At 39.4% G+C, this 19,881-nt stretch overlaps 2 protein-coding genes and 1 long non-coding RNA gene across 3 annotated transcripts; all 3 read right to left on the bottom strand.

The window, feature by feature from the left end:
* Window positions 1–721: 721 nt before the first annotated feature.
* LOC115676499 (annexin Gh1-like) lies at window positions 722–3,510 on the bottom strand. Its single transcript, XM_030599446.2, has 5 exons — window positions 3,401–3,510; window positions 2,740–2,885; window positions 2,362–2,580; window positions 1,610–1,822; window positions 722–1,297 (listed from the first exon to the last, which is right to left on the bottom strand). The coding sequence occupies exons 1-5, from the start codon at window positions 3,465–3,467 to the stop codon at window positions 962–964; spliced, it is 981 nt and encodes a 326-aa protein (XP_030455306.1). The 5' UTR covers window positions 3,468–3,510; the 3' UTR covers window positions 722–961.
* Window positions 3,511–9,096: 5,586 nt separating this feature from the next.
* On the bottom strand, window positions 9,097–11,524 carry LOC130138261 (uncharacterized). The gene is made up of 2 exons (XR_008816658.1): window positions 10,097–11,524; window positions 9,097–9,569 (listed from the first exon to the last, which is right to left on the bottom strand). It is a non-coding gene; the product is annotated as an uncharacterized LOC130138261 (long non-coding RNA).
* Window positions 11,525–16,863: 5,339 nt separating this feature from the next.
* LOC115676497 (annexin Gh1) lies at window positions 16,864–19,523 on the bottom strand. Its single transcript, XM_030599444.2, has 5 exons — window positions 19,360–19,523; window positions 18,831–18,976; window positions 18,439–18,657; window positions 17,739–17,951; window positions 16,864–17,388 (listed from the first exon to the last, which is right to left on the bottom strand). Exons 1-5 carry the CDS (start codon window positions 19,433–19,435, stop codon window positions 17,092–17,094), a joined length of 951 nt encoding a protein of 316 aa, XP_030455304.1. The 5' UTR covers window positions 19,436–19,523; the 3' UTR covers window positions 16,864–17,091.
* Between the last annotated feature and the right edge of the window lie 358 nt (window positions 19,524–19,881).

Below are 19,881 nucleotides of genomic sequence, written 5' to 3'. Positions count from 1 at the left end.
ATCTTCAGTTGGAAAGGGAGTTATGTTTGCAATGATATGAACTCTGCAGTGAAGGCCCAATAGGTTTCTTGAAACCTTTTAGGGGGAGGATTTGTTGAGATGGAAAGCAGGGCCACCTATAAATTTGATGCTTTGGCGCTACATGTCCAAGATGTTTTTTAGGGTTGAGGAACCATTTGAAGAGGCTCAATGCTCTCAAGCATTGGATGCTCGACAAGCTAGGCGGGGCTAGGCGGGGCATTCGTATGTGACCCTTTGTAATCCCAAATTTTCTCTCTCAGATGGACTTCCATTGGAGTCCAAGTTTCACTCCCATCCAAATTATCCAAAGATTAATTTGTGCGACTAAGAGAATCATTTCCTCTCGAACCGACAATTTGCTACAACATTGATCCTCTCTACTTTGAGAAGGTGCATAGTTGTCGGAGAAGCACGATTTGATTAGGAGATTGGAGGACAATATAGGAATTTTGTCCAGCCTGGAAAGATATATTCCAAGAATTCTACCTATGACATGCATCGTTTCATGTACTGGGACTGCCTTGCTCCTGACACGTGAAAAAACTTTTGCCTGTCGGAATTTTAATCTGTTCGTCAACCCCACCACATTAATTGATAAGGCTTCCTTAGGCCTGCTGCGAAAAGTTCCACCGATTACACCACGTACTTTGGCGGAAGTGGGGATGCACACAAGTATTATGGTTGAGATTCCCGCTCTCATCAACTAAATGGACATGGCATCAGCAGTTTGTGCAGTATTGTTCATTAAATTGCTTGCACTGCCATGACACGATTGCAAGAAAAATCAAGTTCACAGTCACTTACTAATAGTCTGGATTAAAGATGAAACCAAGTACTTCTCAAAAGTATGTAAACCAGCACCACTACAAGAAGTGTATTTGACTCACATAGCTAAAGGAAAACAGAAACACCTCAAACCACACTGAAATAGACATTGCTTTCACCGGACATCAGACGTAGCTTCACTAGTACTTGTAAACTGTGGGTCTGAATGGCCAAGCAGTGCCAGAAGCATTTTTTCATAATCTCCAGTAGTTTCCTTGGCAATGGCACGATCGAGGGGGATGCCGTTCCTTCTCCGGTACTCCTCATTTATAAACTTCATGTCGACCTCGGCCCTGGTAACAACCACTCTGGTAAGAGCCCCTTGATCTGTTCCTGGCCTATTGATGGCAAGACGAAGGACCTTCTCAAAATGCTTTTCAGGGCGAGTCAAGCATTTGACTATAGTTCTCAATATAGAAAGGAACTCATCTTTCGGATCACTTTTCAAATCCTGCGAACACGGAGGATCAAGAATTAGATAATTCTTAATCTAGAACATAGAGAAGTTCAACATATTCAGATGCGTACTACCTAAGGTTAAAGTCAGGGTGATGAGTATCTCGAAAAGGTGATATTATTAGGTCCCAATATTTTAGAAACAAGATATCATTAAGTTGCCTCTTACTTTCAGAGACAACATGACTGCTAAGTAAAAGCTCACAAAAGAGCTCCACTGGCACTCTTCATCCTCAAGAAACTGTGAACTTCAGTCATACAGATAAAAGCAACATGAAAGGGCCGGTTAATAGAAATCCAAACTCACCTTGTTGATATCATTTCCAAACTCATTTCTGTAGTGATTAAGTGTAGCCTTGATCTGAGCTTTGCTCCTAGTGGCCAACATCCTTATGAGATCCTTGTCATTGTAAGCCTTCTCTGAGATCTTCTCGTGGAGTATCTTAGCCTCTGCTTTTGCCAAAGTCATGTTCACCTCATCTCCATCATAACGGTATGAACTCACAAGAGAGACCAGTAGCTAGGAGGCAAAGAAACCATATCAAAATACAATTTTTTCCTAACAGGCAAGAGATTTGACTTACATTCAACACCTAAAGAAAAATGAAATATCTCAGGATAGATAAGAATTATCTCACGGATTATCATCAGGATAGATAATGGACCCGGTTCCTCATTGAGATAGGAGAAAGGAGTCCAATAAAAAAAACCCAAACAGGAACCGCTCTCAATCATACCACCATCCCGACAAGCATTCTCTACAAAACTCCAAAACTGTCTTAAAAATTCAACACACCGCAACTTATATTCAAACTCCCTGTGATATGCAGAATCCCAGACACGCTTTGATGTTGATTCCCTTCATCGATCAAGAAGCATATTTCACAGGACAATATATATTGCTCCGAACATCGCACTTTGCAGAGATTCATACTTCGTTTTACAAAGGTACTTATTGCAAAATGCATGGAAAAAAGTTACTCAGAAAAAAAAAAAAAAAACAAACATCAGGATCGGGAAACTTCACGGCAGAGCTTCAGGCAAGCGTAAAAACAGTACCTCAGAAAATTCCCCAGTTGTGTAATGATCGACGTCCTCTTCCAGCGACTTCTTGTATCGAGCATGATACGCTGCTCTTAACAAAAGCAGCTGCTGCGGAGACCTTGTGCAGGCTAATTCCACGAGAATCTGATTGCTCGGGGTCGATCCTTTCGTTGCTTCATTTGCCAAGTACGCATCACATTCAGCCGGATCAAGCGTGCAAAGGTCCACCAGCCTCTGATGATATGGAAATTAGAAATTACGTTTTTTTATGAATAGAACATATAATCACGTATCGCTAATCAACGAAAATAAATGGAAGAAAAGGAATTACTCCAAAAAGGAGAGGGACACATCTCCACGGAACGAATTTAAATAATTAAGGAAGACCAAAACCTTGAATTCATTCGTAACGTGTTTGTCCAGTGCCGTGACAAGGTCCTCGCCATGAGCCTCGAAATATCTTTGCCTCATCAGCTTCCTGCGCGCCGCATGTCTATGAGCCAATGTGGGTATCATCAACTCCCGAGATGGATCCCATTCTTCAAGATCGTTCGTAAGAATGATCAAAGGACAAAACAATAAATTAGACAAAAAATCACACTACATTGGTAGAAAAGAATTTCATACTACATGAAGCATCCTACGTACGTACAAAGCATAGTAATTGCAGAACCGATTGATCCAGCTAATATTTACACGACGATAAGCAATTGAAGAATAAGGTCGAAATCAAAAGGGAATCATAACGATCGACTTATTTTGCATCTCCGGATCATTCGTGGACTCAGAAATAGCTCATTCTTAACAGCCGATCACCGCAAAAAAAAAAAAAAAGAAGAAAAAGAAGCACAAGAACAGATCGGTACCGAAATATCACTCCGATCAGATCACGATCTCCACGCAGATCATAGATCCAAACACCAAAAACAATACACGACCATCGATGACCAAACAAACAACGCGCGTTAGGCACTTCCATAGTGAAACATCGAGTAGCGCTCGAATCGGAGGAGTGAGAACGCGAAGAAGGAAGAAGAGATGAGAGATAGCGGACCTGCCAATAGCATCCGTAATCGGTTGCAGTCATCGGACACTAGCTTTGGGACTGCGAGGGCCGACATTGTCGAGGGAAAAGGAGGCTAGGGTATTTCGTCGTCGAAGCGGAAAGGGAGAGGGAAAAGGAAGGAGACGAGAGATTTGAAAAACTAGGCCGCCCCTTTTAAGAGGAGGAGAAGATAACTTCTCTCTCCGAACTTGGCGTGAGATGAGATCCGCCGCCACGCGGCAGGCGGGGCAGTTCAGGCCCGTGGGTTTGGGCAAAAGATTTCGGGGCCCGGTTAATGGCCGGGCCGGGGCAACCGGGCAAGGGTCCTGAAATCTGGCCTGCCCATAAATTCGCGTTAAAAATATGAGAATTATGTTTTTATTAACAATGCAATCTTGATATTTAAAGTTTATAAACACTAATAGGATTGATAAAAAAAAAAAAAAGAAGTGGCCAAATTTTGTAACATAAAATAATACAGAGGCCTAATATCAACTTTATCTTATCTTCTATACTTATTCATTTTCTAAATTGAAATTCTAAAAAAAGTAAGCGATCAAAAGGTGGCCCCAAGTTTTTCGCTTGGGCGGGCTTTGGGCACTTGCGATGGCAACGGACGTAAAAAATAATTGATAAATGTGTTAAAATTCCTAAACCTCGTCTTGAAAGTGTAATCAAGACATAAAATTTTATCAAATTGATACAATTAGACCCCTTATTAGTTTCATCTATTTTGATTAACGGAAAGTCTTGATATGGATAATTTGTTGCTTTCTCTTTCTTATGTTGCCATAATGCTATTTTTTTTTTTTTGGTCAAGCCATAATGCTAATGAAATGTGCAACAATGAACAATATGAATTTTTTCCCCTCCTAACCTTAATTAAAATTAGATTTAAAAGAGTCTAATAAAGGGCTGAATAGAAAGCCAAAAAAAAAAAAGGGCCAGTTTGCCGAAGGGGGGATTGAGGTAGGTGCAGCCGCCCCCTACTTCTCCAGCAAGGGTCAAGCTACGGCTGCTGGCCCTCATCGGTAAAGGAGGGCCGCCCCCCAGCCCAAGCCCAGATATGCACTTCGTTTTTTAAATCTTTTAATTTGGCTATTTTTTAAAGTTTAGTCTTTTTTCCTTATTCGTTTAGCTTTGTTTCCTTCTTTCTTTTTTTTTTCTTTTTGATCTTTCAAGTTCTTTCGGCGCCTACTTGGTGCCATATTGGTGCCACGTGTATTAAAATATATTAAAAAATGTCATGTTAACATTTTCTATTAGACAATTTGGAAGAAACTAATGAAGAGACTTTATTGCATCGATTTAATAAGTTTTAAAATTTGATTGTATTTTTTGAAAATTTTTAGGATTAGTTTGCACTTCCTCGACAAGTTTTAGGATTATTTATGTACTTATCCCTATAGATAATCCTTACTGAAATATGTTCTCTCTTTCCAAAGGACGTGAAAGTTACTATAATTTGATCTAAACAAATAGTACTCTGATATGCATTTGATTTTTTTCTTTAATTCGTGATGTTGCTACACATTTAACTAAAAGAATTCAAGGAAACTTCACAAAACTTGAGCATATCACATTTTCTAGCATTAGCGTTTGTGATTCTACATTACAAGCCAATTTGGCTTGCGTTATTGTGTCACGACCTCACCTCAGGGTGCACTAAGCATAAATTTAGCTCGAGCTCTTCCAAGTCCATACCCATTCATAGCTTAAGTTCAAATTCTTAACATACAAGATCATTTTAATTCGGAGTATCCCCTAATTTATTTTTTGGTGGTTCAATTAGTAACCCAAGTAAAATAAAGCAAAGTAAAGTATCGGGAGAATTATTTTACTCCTACGAACCATATATTATGGATTTGGGTATGTTAGATTACTTTAACGCCTTTTTGGTACCTTTTCTTTTTTATTTCAAAAAATATCTTGCATGCAGCTTGAATCAATTTTAATTTATCTACTAACAGGTGAGATAATCATGCAGGTGTGCAACCATTAATGTAACACCCAATAATCAAAACATTAAATTAATAGCTAAGAAGGGAAGAATTTACTTACCTCGATTGCAGCAATAATAGTTAGAAACCCATATTCATCCTAAACACGATTTCTAATTATCACACAATTCTAATCAATTCTTTTTGGGTTTTCACTTATTCAAATGAAAACTAAGCTATATGCAATGCATGTAATGTAATTCTAAACTGTGACTACAAGACCTAGCTTAATATGACGTACAATTAAAATAAGATTATTCTAATATGACATGCATTTTGATTACATGAACCTAGACATGCAATATCTAATGACGGGCAAAATTGACATGCAATTCAAAATTAAATTATCCTAAACATATAATCCCTAAACGACATGCAAGCAATGATATAGCGTATATGATGATATGGCACACGACATAGCATTGATGACGTGGTACGATGACACAGTGTAATGACACGGCATGGATGATGCAATCTAAACTATATATAATACGCATGGTATTTTCATTAAAATTCGAAATAAAAAAATACCCTAATCTAAACATGTGATCTTAACTAAGAAAAGAATCTAACCTATTCTAAGATAATTGTTTTGGTAATTTTTTTATTAAATTCGTAATTAAAAACTACTCAAAATTAACTATTAAGATTAAGATATTATCTAATTTTAACTACGAAATAAATCATCTATAATCTAATTTAAATCAAAAAGTTATCCCAATCTTCTAGAATCTATTTAAATAGGGTTAGTACTACAAAAAAAAAATCGAAAACTGGTAAACCTGTGATAAATTTATCGCAAACTAATTTTTTGACCATAAAAAACTCTAAATTGGTATACCTGTGATAAATTTATCCCAAATTAATTTTTTGACTATTAAAAACCCCAAACTCGTACATTTTTGTAACAAATTTACCCTACATTAGTTTCCGTTGAATTGAATTAATATTACAGAAAATCACAAACTGGTACACCTATGACAAATGGAGGGCAAAACCCCAAACCGGTACACCCGTCAATTGCCATGTGTCATCTAACTCAGCAATTTGACAGTAAAATTTAATGAAAACTAATGGAGGGTAAATTTGTCATTGGTGTACCAATTTAAGATTTTTTGTAGTGAAAAAAATTAGTTTGGGGTAATGAAAGATCATTTTAATCAAGAGTCGCCACTAATATGTTTTCTGGTGGGTTAATTAGTAACCCAAGTAAAATATCGAGAGAATTAGCTTATTCCTACGAACCAGAGATTACTTAGGTACCTTTAATTTTGATTTTTTTTTGCAGGAAGTTTGAATCAATTTTAATTTATCTACTAACATTTGAAATGATCATGCAGATTTATAATCATTAATGTAACACCCAATAATCAAAGCATTAAATAAATTGCTAAGAAGAGAAGAATTTACTTACCCCGATGCAAAGCAATCTGCAGCCATAATAGTTAGAAACACATATTCATCCTAAACATGGTTTCCAATTATCATGCAATTTCAATCAATTCTTTTTGAGTTTTCTCTCTTTTAAATGAAAACTAAGATATATGTAAGGTAGGGGTGAGCATAGTCTGGGTGGGCAGTTCCAACATGTAACCGGGAACCGTCCACTAAAAAATCGATTCCGAGAAATTGAAACTAGAAGCCGCTCATTGGTTCTATAGATCTACCCAGGAACCGGACCGTCGATCCGATCTGGTTTCCGAGTGAGTCCATAGAACTGGTCCCACCAAATTCCACGCAAATAGAGATGACCGAGAGTGAGAGAGGGAGGCGATGAACAGATATAGGCGTGGTCGTCAGTTGATGGGAGTTGAGAGTCGAGCTTCAAATTAGAGATTTTATGGTTTTCAATTTTCTAAAAATGTTTTCCTTTTTTTTTGGTTGAAATTTTTCTTAAAAATTATATATATGTATATTTATAAATTACCGGTTCGATTAGAATAGGCGGGTGGGCGGTTCCACACCTAAAACCAAGAACCGGACCAGTGTTCACGGGAACCGCCGGTTCCTGACCGATCCAGTTCCGGGCGGTTCTCGGCTCTTGTGCACACTCCTAATGCAAGGCATGTAATGTGATTCTAAATTACGGTTGCATGACCTAGCTTAAAATGATGTACAACTAAAATAAGATTATTCTAATATGACATGCATTTTCATTACATGAACTTGGACATGTAATTTCTAATGATGAGCAAAATTGACGTGCAACTCAAAATCAAATTACCCTAAACATATAATCCCCAAATGACATGCATACAATGACATGGCACGTGACATAGCAGTGATGACGTGACACGATGGCATGGCATACGATGACATAGCGTAATGACGAGGCATGGATAATGCACTCTAAACTTTATGACATGTGCATGGTATTTTTTGTATTTTCATTGAAATTCAAAATAAAATAATACCCTAAATTAAACATGTGATCTTAACTAAGAAAAAAATGTAACCTATTCTATGATAATGTTTTTGGTATTTTTTTTATTAAATTCGTAATTACTCAAAATTAACTATCAAGATTAATATATTGTATAATTTAAACTAGGAAATAAACCATGCTAAATCCTAATTTAAATCAGAAAGTTATCCTAATCTTCTAGAATCTATTTAAATATGCATCCTATCCAAACTATCCTAACTTAACAAGGAAATCTTATCAGCATGCATTCTAACTTATTATATTCCTATCGAAAATCTATCCTAATATATTAAGAAAGATTATCTAGAGTTTTCTCAAACATGCAAGATTATCTAAAATCTAATCTAGTCTAATTGCAAGATTGTTTTTTGTATTTTCTTTTATTAAGAAAAAAAATTAAAGATAAGATAATCATCCATCACCAAATATTCACGAAACTGCAAAAGATAAGCATCAAATATTGCAACCCATTCAAATTTGGAAACAAATAAAACTGATGATCATATCCAAATAATTATGGATAGGATTGATAGATTTTCCGTGCTATCAAGAATCATATCTCAGCATTAGAGATCGGACGGCCAACCAATGCATGTGGTTAAATTAAGAAATTTTTCTAATGTAAGGTTCCGTACATTTCACAGAAGATAACTTCTAGGAAAATATTTTTCGGATTTTCTGACATTCATTTCGCGGAAAATAAACTAATCATGGAAAATATTTTCTACCAATGGAAAAAACACTTACAAAATTTATTTATTTATTTTTTCTCCTTTTCTTTCTTTTTGTTTTCTTTCTTCCTCAGTCGGTCATCGGCCACAGCGATGGCCGGCCATAGGCAAGGCTCAAGTGAGGCCGAGCCTAGCCTTGCCTCGCTCAAGGCTGACGAGACGAGGCGAGGCGAGGCCTCACCTAAAGTTGGAGAGCTCGAGCTCGCCGACCTTAGGCAAGCAAGGTCGAGCCTCATCTGTGGCCGGTCGCGAGCCATTGCCATGGCCGCGACCGGTAGAAGAAGAAAGAAAAGGAAAAAAAAAGAGAAAAAAAGAAAATAAAAGAAACATTAAAATTTATTTAAATATTCAAATTAAAAAATATTCAAATTCTTTTTAAAAAAAATAAAAATTATCAAAATGAGTGGAATGAGGATTTTCCATACTGAACAATGGAAAACATTTTCCAGTTCATTTTCAAGTCTTAGCCGAACACTAGAAAATAACTTTTCAAAAACTTTTTCAAGAAACGTTGCATTTTTGGTGAAACGAATGGAGCCTAAGTTACCCTAGTAATCTTGGAGATATGCAATATAACTCAAAGATAACAAAAAACCATCAAATTAGATAATGAAATATTCAAATTTATATCACGTGAGATCGTTACCTAATTCAAAGATTGACTTCCAAATTTGAACTTGACGGCCAGCTCGAGATCGATGACTGGCGGTGCCTCACGAACGGCAATGGATTAAATGTCGAGGGCACGCTAGTGATGGTCTCGGCAAGGATGGTGCTTGGCCAAGGATAGCCATGGTGGTGCTCGCGGCAAGGGGGGTCGGTGACTACCTCGCGGATTTGTGGGACTTGCGGTGGTGATGCTTGGCCAAGGTAGTGGCTCGACAGCTGCAGTGTCGCGGATCGGGAGCTCGGTTGGACTGCAGCAACAAGGCACAAAGAGCAGAAACATGATCGCCGGCGAGCTCATGAGGCAGGGACAGTCGCCGTTGATGGATCAGTAGGCTCAGGTCAAGGACGATAAGCTGCAATGGGGTCAGCTTATCAGTGTAGGGTCGTGGCTCGTCGTCGCGAAGCGGAGGAGATCAGAAGCATTTTTGCGGATGCACGGTTTAGTTGCGGTCAGCAATCATGTGAGGTGCAGCAGGAGCTCGGTGCAGTGGGGTTCGTGGCGATGGGGTAGCAGAAGTGTCGACTGTCAATTGGAGGACAACAGCCTCCTCGGAGGGTCGATGGTGGCAGGCAGCACTGGCGAGGTTGTGGCCACGATGTATCTCCGGCCGCGACTCAACTCTCTCTCTCTCTCTCTCCTAGAGAGCACCTCCATGCCTGCCTGTGTATTCCACCGTGACTCTCACCTCGGCACTCCGACTGCCGGCACGGGCCACCAACACCAACGACCGCCACTAGGCTCACCCCCTCACCGCTGGCCACCACAGCTGTCACTGGATCGCCCCCCATCGGCCACCACTCCGGCCACCGAACCACTAACGTCGGTGGCCAATTTTTGACACTAACCAAGACCATTCCAACAACAACCAAATCAACTAACCAAATAAGCACTCCTGCGAAGGAGTGGGAAGGCCAGGGAGCTAACAGGGACGACCCTCAACCGTAGGCTTCATCGGCAAGGGAGTTGCTCCTCCGGTGAGGGACTGTGCACACACGGCCGACTCGAACGAAGTGCACATTGCAATAAAACCACATAAAAAATATAGATTTCAGTTACCATTCAACATATATGAGAACTAATCAAGTATAAAAAACCAAGTTCCAAGCATTGATTCGTGAAAATTAATTCGGTTCCTCATTTGGACATTTCATTGAACATGTAACGTGCAAGTTGAGATGTGTGTTCTAAAGTGACATCCAACACACTTTTTGGCCCTATCATGATATGTGAAGATCTAGACTGGTATATTTCACTCTAGCTCCATCTGAGTTGGCAACGAAATGCTAAAAAACAACACGACCAGATTTGACACTAAAAGCTTAAACAGTTTGGTTTGGACATTTGATCAAACAGGTGTGGTGCAGCCTGAGAATGGAGTCACAGATCCGATTTTGACAAAGTTTATGGTCGATTTTCGACATATAGCGTTTAGACCGTCCTCACTGGGTGTCAAAGAAATGTTCACTTCGGTCGACGAGGCCGGGCGATCACCGAATGGGCTCGGTGTGCCTGGCACCCGAGAGGCAGGGGAAAAGGGGCGGAAACAGGGGAAGACAAGGATGAGAACCTACTTGTTTGCGGCTGGCCGGAGTGAGGCGCGACGGCTGGGGGGGTTCGACGGCGTCTCGGGTGGTCCGACGGCGAGCGGGTAAGACTCGAAAACTCACCAATCTCTCTCGGTCTCCTCCTCTCGCTCTTTGTTCTCTCTTCTCCGAACTCTCTCTGTTTTCAACTTCCTGCCCCGCATGGATCTCCGACGACCGGAAATGAGGGGACGGTTAGCTCGGCTCTCGACGCACGGTGGAGAGGGGGAGGAGATTTGTCTGGCCGCCTCCGATGGAGCGGCCGGAACACTCTCCTCTCTAAGGACCCCTCGATCCTCCTTTTCTTCCTCGGTCTTTCTCTCTCTCTGATTCCTCCCCTGTTCACCGAGCTCCCCTCCTTCTTTTAACGCCGAGAGAGAAGAGGATAACCTCCTCGCTTTGGGTACCACGGCTGCCCCTCTGCTCTGCGCCTCGACGATCGACGCCGCCGCCTGCTGCAGCGCTTTGCTCCGCGACGCCCCCTGTACCCGTACGCGACGCTCTCCTCTGCTTCATTGCAAGGGAAAAAGGAGAAAGAGACAAGAGGTGGGCCGGGCCAGGCCGAAGGTGAGAAGAGTTGGGCCGGCCCACGTGAGAAAAAAGAAGAAGGGGAGAACGACCGGGTCGGGCTGATCTGGTCCGGTCGAACCGGGTCGGATTGGCCAGGGTTTTTTTGATTTTTTTAAACAAGAAAAATATGTCTAATGAACCCTATTAATGCAAATGCACCTAATGTCTATATGCTATGCAATTGAATGAAAATATTTGTGTTTATGTATTAAAAATTAACCCCCTAATTTTATATGTAATTAACTTAAAATGAATAAGCAAAAATTAGGTATCAACACTATAGTGTATATGTGCATTGAAGGCCATGCGAAGAAAGGATGAAGGAAGGATGTAAAGTGCCTTTGATTATTGTTTTTTTTATACTGAGAGATGTGCCTAACTCGCCCTGAGAAGCATTTTGAGATTCTTCATGTGGTCCTCAGTGCATGGGGGTCATACAATAAATTTAGAATTTTTTAGATAATTATTTTGACATTTTAACATTCATATTACAATTGTTATAAAATATAAAGTACATAAATAAGTCAACCTAAATCGATTTTTCGAGTAGTACTAACATGTGGATACAAGTTTATGATTCATCTGTATCTGGATAGGATTACAAATATATTTTTAATGAATAATCCGAAGCTTTGAAATAAAAGTAAAAAGAGAAATAATGTATATTCACATAAGCTATTGCCGAAGTAACTTTAACTAAAACGCAAATGCTTAGCTGTATTCTAAACAAAAATAAAACACAAGGTAAATGGACAAAACTAATACAATGCAAAATAAGACATTGCTTACCTTTACTTATAGTAGAATGTCAGGATAAGTACATTAGGAGTGCCATAACTTTCATATGGCGCTCACTTTGAGCTGTAATTTTTTATTCCGCTCACTTGAATGCCACAAATTTTAAAAAAATGATCACTTAAGTACCATTGGGGATTTACCTTGCCGGAAAATCAAACGTGGATGCCGGTTGTCCTACATGGCATCGCCGGGGCTTACGTGGATAATTAATAAAAAAATTCAGAAATAAAGAAAAATCCACCTCGATTATTTCTTACTTTTTTTCTTTTCTTTCTTTGGAAATTATTATGCATTTAGAATAGACAAAAAAATTGTATTAGCCAATGGTTTGATTGGATTGTCTAATAATGCAATTACAATTGTCATAATTTTCTTGTCAATAACTAATTATTCCACTTAATTAGCTCTACTTTTCAATTTTGTCAATATAGTCCGAAATTTTTTAGCGATATTTCAATGTACTCTTTCTTGCCAATTGCCACAAAAAATCGTTGACGCGAGACCTAGTCAACGTTGGCCATCCTAAGTGACATGCTGACGTGGGCAATTTGTTGATTTCCACGTCACAATTGGCAAGACAGACTACATTTAAATATCATGCAAATATGCAGGGCTATGTTGACAAATTTGGAAAGTTAAAACTGAATTGACATCTGAACAATCGGTTTAGGACTAAATTGATAATTTTCCCAAATATTTAAATAATCACTTCTTCAATATACATATGTGTAAGCATTTTTGGGATGAGTATACTAGGAGTGCAAAAATTTTCTTACGGCGCTCACTTGAGTGCTATAAATTTGAAAAATCAATCACTTAAGTGCCATTGGTGATTTGCCTTGCCGGAAAATTTGATGTGGACACCAATCGTCCTATGTGGCATCGCCGACGCTGACGTGGATAATTAATTAAAAAAAAAAAAAATCCACGTCGGAATGGGAAATTAATACAAAAATTTCACGTAGGATGATTTGCCGGAAATGACACTCAAATAATTGATTTGATTTTATTCCAATATAGCACTTAAGTGAGCGAAAAAAAAGTTATATCCCTCAAGTGAGTGCCGTACGAAAGTTATGGCACTCCTCCTCTTATCCCGTAAAATGTCTTTTCTTTGTTTATGATAATCAAGAGACAAGTAAAGAAAAACAAAAGAAAAGATTAAGAATTAAAAGAAAAATAAAATAAAGAAATAAATAGGAAAAGTTCGAGGGGTGCAAAGTAAATTTGAACCTCTCAACTATTGAAAATGGAAAATGACACAAATGGTTTATGGACTTTTAATTTATTTAATGTGATCCTTGAATTTTAGCTCAATGTGCAATGTTGTTCCTAAACTTTTCATTTGTTCAATGTGGTCTGTGAAATTTTGATATATGTTCAATTAATCCTTAGACTATATGAAAATGTTCAATGTTTTCCTTTCATTATTCTAGTTTAACGAAATTTACTGATTTGGCTTCCAATATGGTACGTTTGAACGGTGGACAAAAAAAAGTTTATAGAAATTCAACTGAAATTAGAATATGATAATCCTTTTTAATTTATTTAATTTTGTAAAATTATTATCTATGTTATTTGATGACGTGGTTTATTATATTCTAATTTGGGTTGAATATCTTACGTGGATGATCCACTTGTAACATTATTTTTCGTCCACTGTTTACTGGATTGGAAGTTTAATCAGCAAATTCCATTTACTTGAATGAATGAAAGGATAACATTGGATACTTTCATAATCTCTAGGGACTAGATCTAACATTTATCAAAAGTTTATGGTCCACATTGAACAAATTAAAGTTAGGGATGATATTTCTCAATGGGCTAAAGTTATGGACGATATTACATATTTGATCAAAATTCATGGATTATTTAGCCTGATGGTTATTCTCAATCAGTGTTGATAATTTTGTTAAATATGTTAGGTTCAATCATTAATGAATTTCCAAGCATATCCTTTATTTTATAATTGGCATTACCACCAAGTGATGTCTGTGGCCAATTTGCGTAATAGACAATGATAAGTCAATCAGATTGGGAAGAGCTGGTATTACTGTAGTTACTTCAGGTAAAAGGCTGGTGATGTCTATAACTCTATAAGAGCATTGTCCCACGGTTGTTAAAGCCATGAAATAAATATTCCAATTTGTTTCGAGAAATTTATATGTACGGGACACAACTTGGTGTCACTTGCTACCCCATGACCTGACTGATGACACTATGGCCAAAAATAACACAAGTCGAATCTTGGCATCCTGAGCCACCGCTTCTTTGAAACACGAGAATACATAAGGTACAAGCCACCTCAAGACGGCAATAAGTGAGAGGAAACCAAAAGAATAAGTCATGTTCTGTTTATCAAGTCAGAGTAAGAGATGAATTTTCAGGTGATCTTTTGCACCTTGGTGTTTCACGAGGGGAAGGAGGAACGCCAAACTCCCGATCGAGAATGCTCAAGTACTTTCCCTCTCCTGTGCATAGCAGTGCATTAGAATGGCAGTCGATGTGCTAAAAATGACCACATCGACTCTCCTAAGATGCCTTGACTTCAGCAAATATCCGACATCAGCCATGCATGCGAAGAAGCTCTCGGTAGCCCGTGCAAGGCAGTACAGTGATATCTCGATGCGCCTGCTTTTCTTTTCAATAGCCAAGGCCAGACCAGTAGGGAACTGCCGTGAACGCAAGTACAAATGTTAAAAGGGCAGTTATGCATCCTCAGTAGTACAAATACCAGAGTCAAGAAAGAGCGTTACCGTGCCAATGGCCACCATTGGAATGTTAGAATTCCTTAAAATCCTGAAAAGAATGCATGTCCACATCCTGCAAAGAGTTTCGAGAAACTTTGTAAGTAATTTTTTCATTAACTTCACCCTCAAATTACAGATCAAATGCATTGACATATTGAGCTGTATCAGCAAATGTACGTATTCTGAAAGCTTTCATTTATATGTAATGGGGACAATAATGCGTCTACACACAGTTTAATCAAGTACTGCACTCATTCTACATACCAGAGTCTGATATCAGCAAATCCAGCGTCCAGCGTGCACATTAAAGTTGGATTGGAGCCAGACTTTTGCTTAACCAACTAGAGAGTTTGTACAATTGACGTTTGACTAAGCTTGAGAATCTTCTGGTCCAGAACAGAAGACAAGCATTCCCCACTTAAAGGTACCCATCCACAAATTCAGCTTTTCACATCCCTCCTGGCGGCAATTAAATCTTTCATCCAAAAATAAGTTCACTTGAGGCAGTCATCATACTGCCACTCCTCTTTTTTGGGACAAAGTACTGCCATTCGTGTCAAGATTTGCCTCGCATCAATTTGGAATTAGCAGCTGAATTCTTGTGGGAAGTGGCCATGCAGTGCTGAGCAACCGAGGAGATTGCCGTGATTCTGCAAAAGCACCTCCAAGGCTCCTAGTGGGTAGTCTAATGTTAATACAGATGATTCGGATATCACTCGTGCCACCTGCATGAATGATCGTGGACGATCACATGGAGTTGAAATTACGACAAGCATTGAGCATTATGGTTGAGATGCCACCTGCATGAAGGATCGTGGACAATCCATGAAGGAGGGGCGAACCATGAATTTACTAAGTGCTAGGGTTTTCTTGTGGGGAGAATTACCAAAAAAGTTTTAAACCTATTGCAATTATGCCAATTGAATCTAAACTTTTTACATTTGTGCTAATTGAGACCATTCGACTAAGTTTGACCCTAAATTACTGACGTGGACGCCAGCTGTCCTACGCAGCACGGCCGGCGTTGACATGAACAATTTTTAATAATAATAATTATTTATTTTATCTATATTTTTCTTTTATCTTTTCTAATTTCTTTTCTTTCCTCTCTGTTTTTTTTTCCCAACTCTCAACTGTGGCTGGCGACCATTGTTGGCCACAGGCGAGGGCGTCACAGCGGCCCTTGGGCTAGAGCCGTGACGCCTTTGCCGGCCAGATCTGGTGAGGGCCCAATGCTCTCACCAGATCCGGCCCATCGAGGGAGTTATGCCCTTGCCAAGACTCGGCGAGGGTGTTACGGCCCTCACCAACACCCTTGCCCGTCTACTCTCGCCGGCCACAGTTGGGAAAAAAAAAGGAAAGAAAAGAAAAGAAAAAAAGAAAAAAGTTCAAAAAAATTATTACAAATTGTCCACTTCAGCGCGTTCATGCCACATAGGACGACTAGTGTCTATGTCAGCGATTTTTGGCTAAACTTGACCGGATAAACTCAATTGATACAAATACAAAATGTTTAGTTGGCATTAAAAAAAGGTTTATGATTGAACAATTGCAATATTTTTTGAACTTTCTTGGTAATTTTCCCTTTTCTTATATATTCAAGAACACTCCTAGGGGAGGGCAATATTGTAAATGTACACTCCCGTAATAAATGAGGATAGTTGACAAATGGGGAAATGTAATCTCCACCATTAAATACCGTTAGATTGGGGAAAGATCTACAGTTGTTGTTAGACCGTACCTTTGTACGTATACAGGGGTCTCCTCCCCTCAATTGTATCATCTCACAAGTATTATCATATTCAAAGCTTTTCTCTAGAATTTTTCTCTCTAAAGATCCTTATGTGTGCGGCGATCCTTATAATATTTGTTCTTCATCATCTAAAAGGCCATAGCATCAGCAGTTCCTGCAGCATTGCTAACACTGCTATAACACGATTGCAAGGAAACCAAGTTGACAGTCACTTACTAGCAATCAAAGACTTCTCAGAAGTACAAATCCAACGCCATGATAAGAAATGTATTTGCTTCGCATAGATATAACTGACAGACTTTCTAGGGAGGCATGTTGGTAATTATATGTTACCGGAAAGCAAGGAAAACAGAAACACCTCAAACCACGCCAAAATAGACAATTGCCTCCACTGGACATAGCTTCACAAGTACTTGTAAATCAAGCCTCAGCATGGCCAATCAATGCCAGTAGCATTTTTTCATAATATCCAGTAGTGTCTTTGACAATGGCACGATCGAGGGGGACACTATTCGTCCTCTGGTACTCCTCACTTATAAACTTCATGTCGACCTCAGCCCTGGTAGCAACCACTCTGGTCAGAGCTCCTTCATCTGTTCCACGCCTATTGATGGCCAAACGAAGAACCTTCTCAAAATACTTCTCAGGGCGAGTCAGGCACTTGACTGTAGCTCTCAGTATAGCAAGGAACTCGTCTTTTGGATCAGTTTTCAAATCCTGCGGACATGAACGATCAAGAATTAGACAATTCTTAGTCTATAACAGAGAAAAGTTCAATATGTTCTGATGCATACTACAGAAAGTCGTAGTTTGAAAGTGACCCATGCCGGAACAGAGCACAAAGTATAATAATGACTAACTCAGAAGCAGGGATATTATTAGGTCTCGATTTTTTAGAAACAAGACATCGTGAAGTTGCCTCTTACTTTCAGCAACAGCATGACTGCTAACCAAAAGCTCAAAAATGAATAATACCCACTGGCACTCTTCATCCTTGAGGAACTGCAAACTTTAGACATATAAGTAAAAGAACATTAAAGGGCCAGTTCATAGAAATTCTAACTCACCTTGTTGATATTTTTTCCAAACTCATTTTTGTAGTGATTCAGCATAGCATTGACCTGTGCTTTGCTCCTAGTAGCCAAAATCCTTATGAGATCCTCATGGCTGTAAGCCTTCTCCGAGATCTTCTCGTGGAGTATCTTAGCCTCTGCTTTTGCTAAAGTCATGTTCACCTCATCTCCATCATAACGATACGAGCTCACGAGAGGTACCAGCAACTAGGAGACAAAGAAACCGTATCAAAATACAGTTTTTTCCCAGCAGCCAAGGAAATTACTTACATCACCACCTACTGAAAATCAAAAAGGTTCAAAATAGATGAAAATTATTTCATGGGTTGTTATAGTACTAATCTTTTGATGATGGACACTATAGCATATATGTGGTCTCCAGAGTTCGATGAAAATATCAGGAACTGCTCTCAATCACGCCACCATCCCAACAAGCATTTTCTACAATGTAATACCTTGCAACTTATGTTCTCATCTCCCTGTAATATGCTGAATCAGATGAATTTGATTTTACTTGCCGTCATCAATCACAAAGAATATTTCCCAGGAGAGCAATAAGATATTATTATCAGTATTACGTAGCTACAGAGACTTCATTGTACAAAGTACTTATTGCAAAATGTATGGACAAAAGTTACGGACAATCATCAGGATTGGAAAACTTCATGGCTTCAGGCAAGTGTAAAAGCAGTACCTTACGAAAATCCCCAGTTGTGTGGTGTGCGACGTCCTCTTCCAGCGATTTCTTGTATCGAGCATGATATGCTTGTCTTGCCAACAGCAAGTGGTGAGGAGACCTTGTGCAGGCTATTTCCATGAGAACCTGATTGCTTGAAGTCCATCTTTTCGTTGCTTCATTTGCCAAGTACGCATCACGTTCAGCCAGATCAAGCGTCCAATGGACCACCAGCCTCTGATGATATGGAAATTACAGGATGCAAAGAATTTAGAAAATCACAGTCCTGTTATACACACGGCTTTTTGAACAGAACGTATGGATAATCAACTAGGAATGAATATGGATTAATCCTAGAGAGGAGGCCACGGCTCCATGAAATGAATACAAATAATTAAATAAGATCAGACCTCGAAATCATTCGTAAGTTCTCTGTCCAATGCCTTGAGGAGGTCCTCGCCGTAAGTCTCGGCATAGGTTTGCCTAATCAGCTTCCTCTGCGCCACATTCCTATGAGCCAAAATGGATATGATCAACTTTTCATTTGTTCCCCATCCTTCGAGGTCGTTCATGAGAATCATCAAACGAGAGAAAAGATTAAATTAGGCAATAAGTTTGAACATTTTTTCGGGACCACACTATATCCCTGGGCTCAAGGTAAGAAACAAGTTACCAGCCTAACAAACATATTGCAGCTGCAATGGAAGATCAATTTTTTTTTGCAACTCCAAATCATTCCTGATCTAGAAATAGCTCGATCTTAACAGCCGATCAGCCAAAAAAAAAAAAGAGCACGAGAACTCTAGAGCAGATCGGCACCGAAAGATCGCTATGACCAGACCAAGATCTCCAAGCAGATCATAGATCCAGACACTAAAAAGAGAACACGATCGTCGACGGACACACACAACACGCGATCGTCAAACCCTGCTAGCGAACCTGCGAAAGCTTTACGGAGTTGCTCGCAGTCATCGGCCATGGAGGGCACTGACTCTGGGACTGTGAGAGTCGACATCGTTGAGGGGACAGAGGATCTTGGAGGGGGTGTTCGCGTCGGTAGCGAAAACGACAGATGAAGAAGGAGACAACACAGAGTGAGAAAGCCGCTTTTAAGGAGAGATATAGAGAGAGAGCGCGCAACGTAAACATGGAAAGCGGTAATCCTGAGGCGCTGTGCGAGCGCCACGTGTCGTCGCAATCACGACATCCGCTTTCTCGAAGTGGAGACCCGAGGGACGCGGCGTGACATGAGAAGAGAGACATCACGCGGCAGGTGGGACCCGTCGGGGCCGGTCGAGGCCCGTTTGTACAAAATTTTCCCTTGGGCATTTGCAATGGCAATGGACGTAATAAAACTATAGGAGAAGTGAATCATAGATCTTAAAATTTATCTTCACGGACTAATTAAGTATTAAAAATTTTAAAAAAAAATACAATTAAATCTTATAATTTATCAAGTCG

This window comes from Syzygium oleosum, unplaced genomic scaffold (genome assembly GCF_021117445.2).
Source record: "Syzygium oleosum isolate NSW1041296 unplaced genomic scaffold, Sole_v2.1 Sole_v2.05, whole genome shotgun sequence".
Classification (NCBI taxonomy): Eukaryota; Viridiplantae; Streptophyta; class Magnoliopsida; order Myrtales; family Myrtaceae; genus Syzygium; species Syzygium oleosum.
This window is presented reverse-complemented; position numbering and strand designations above follow the sequence as displayed.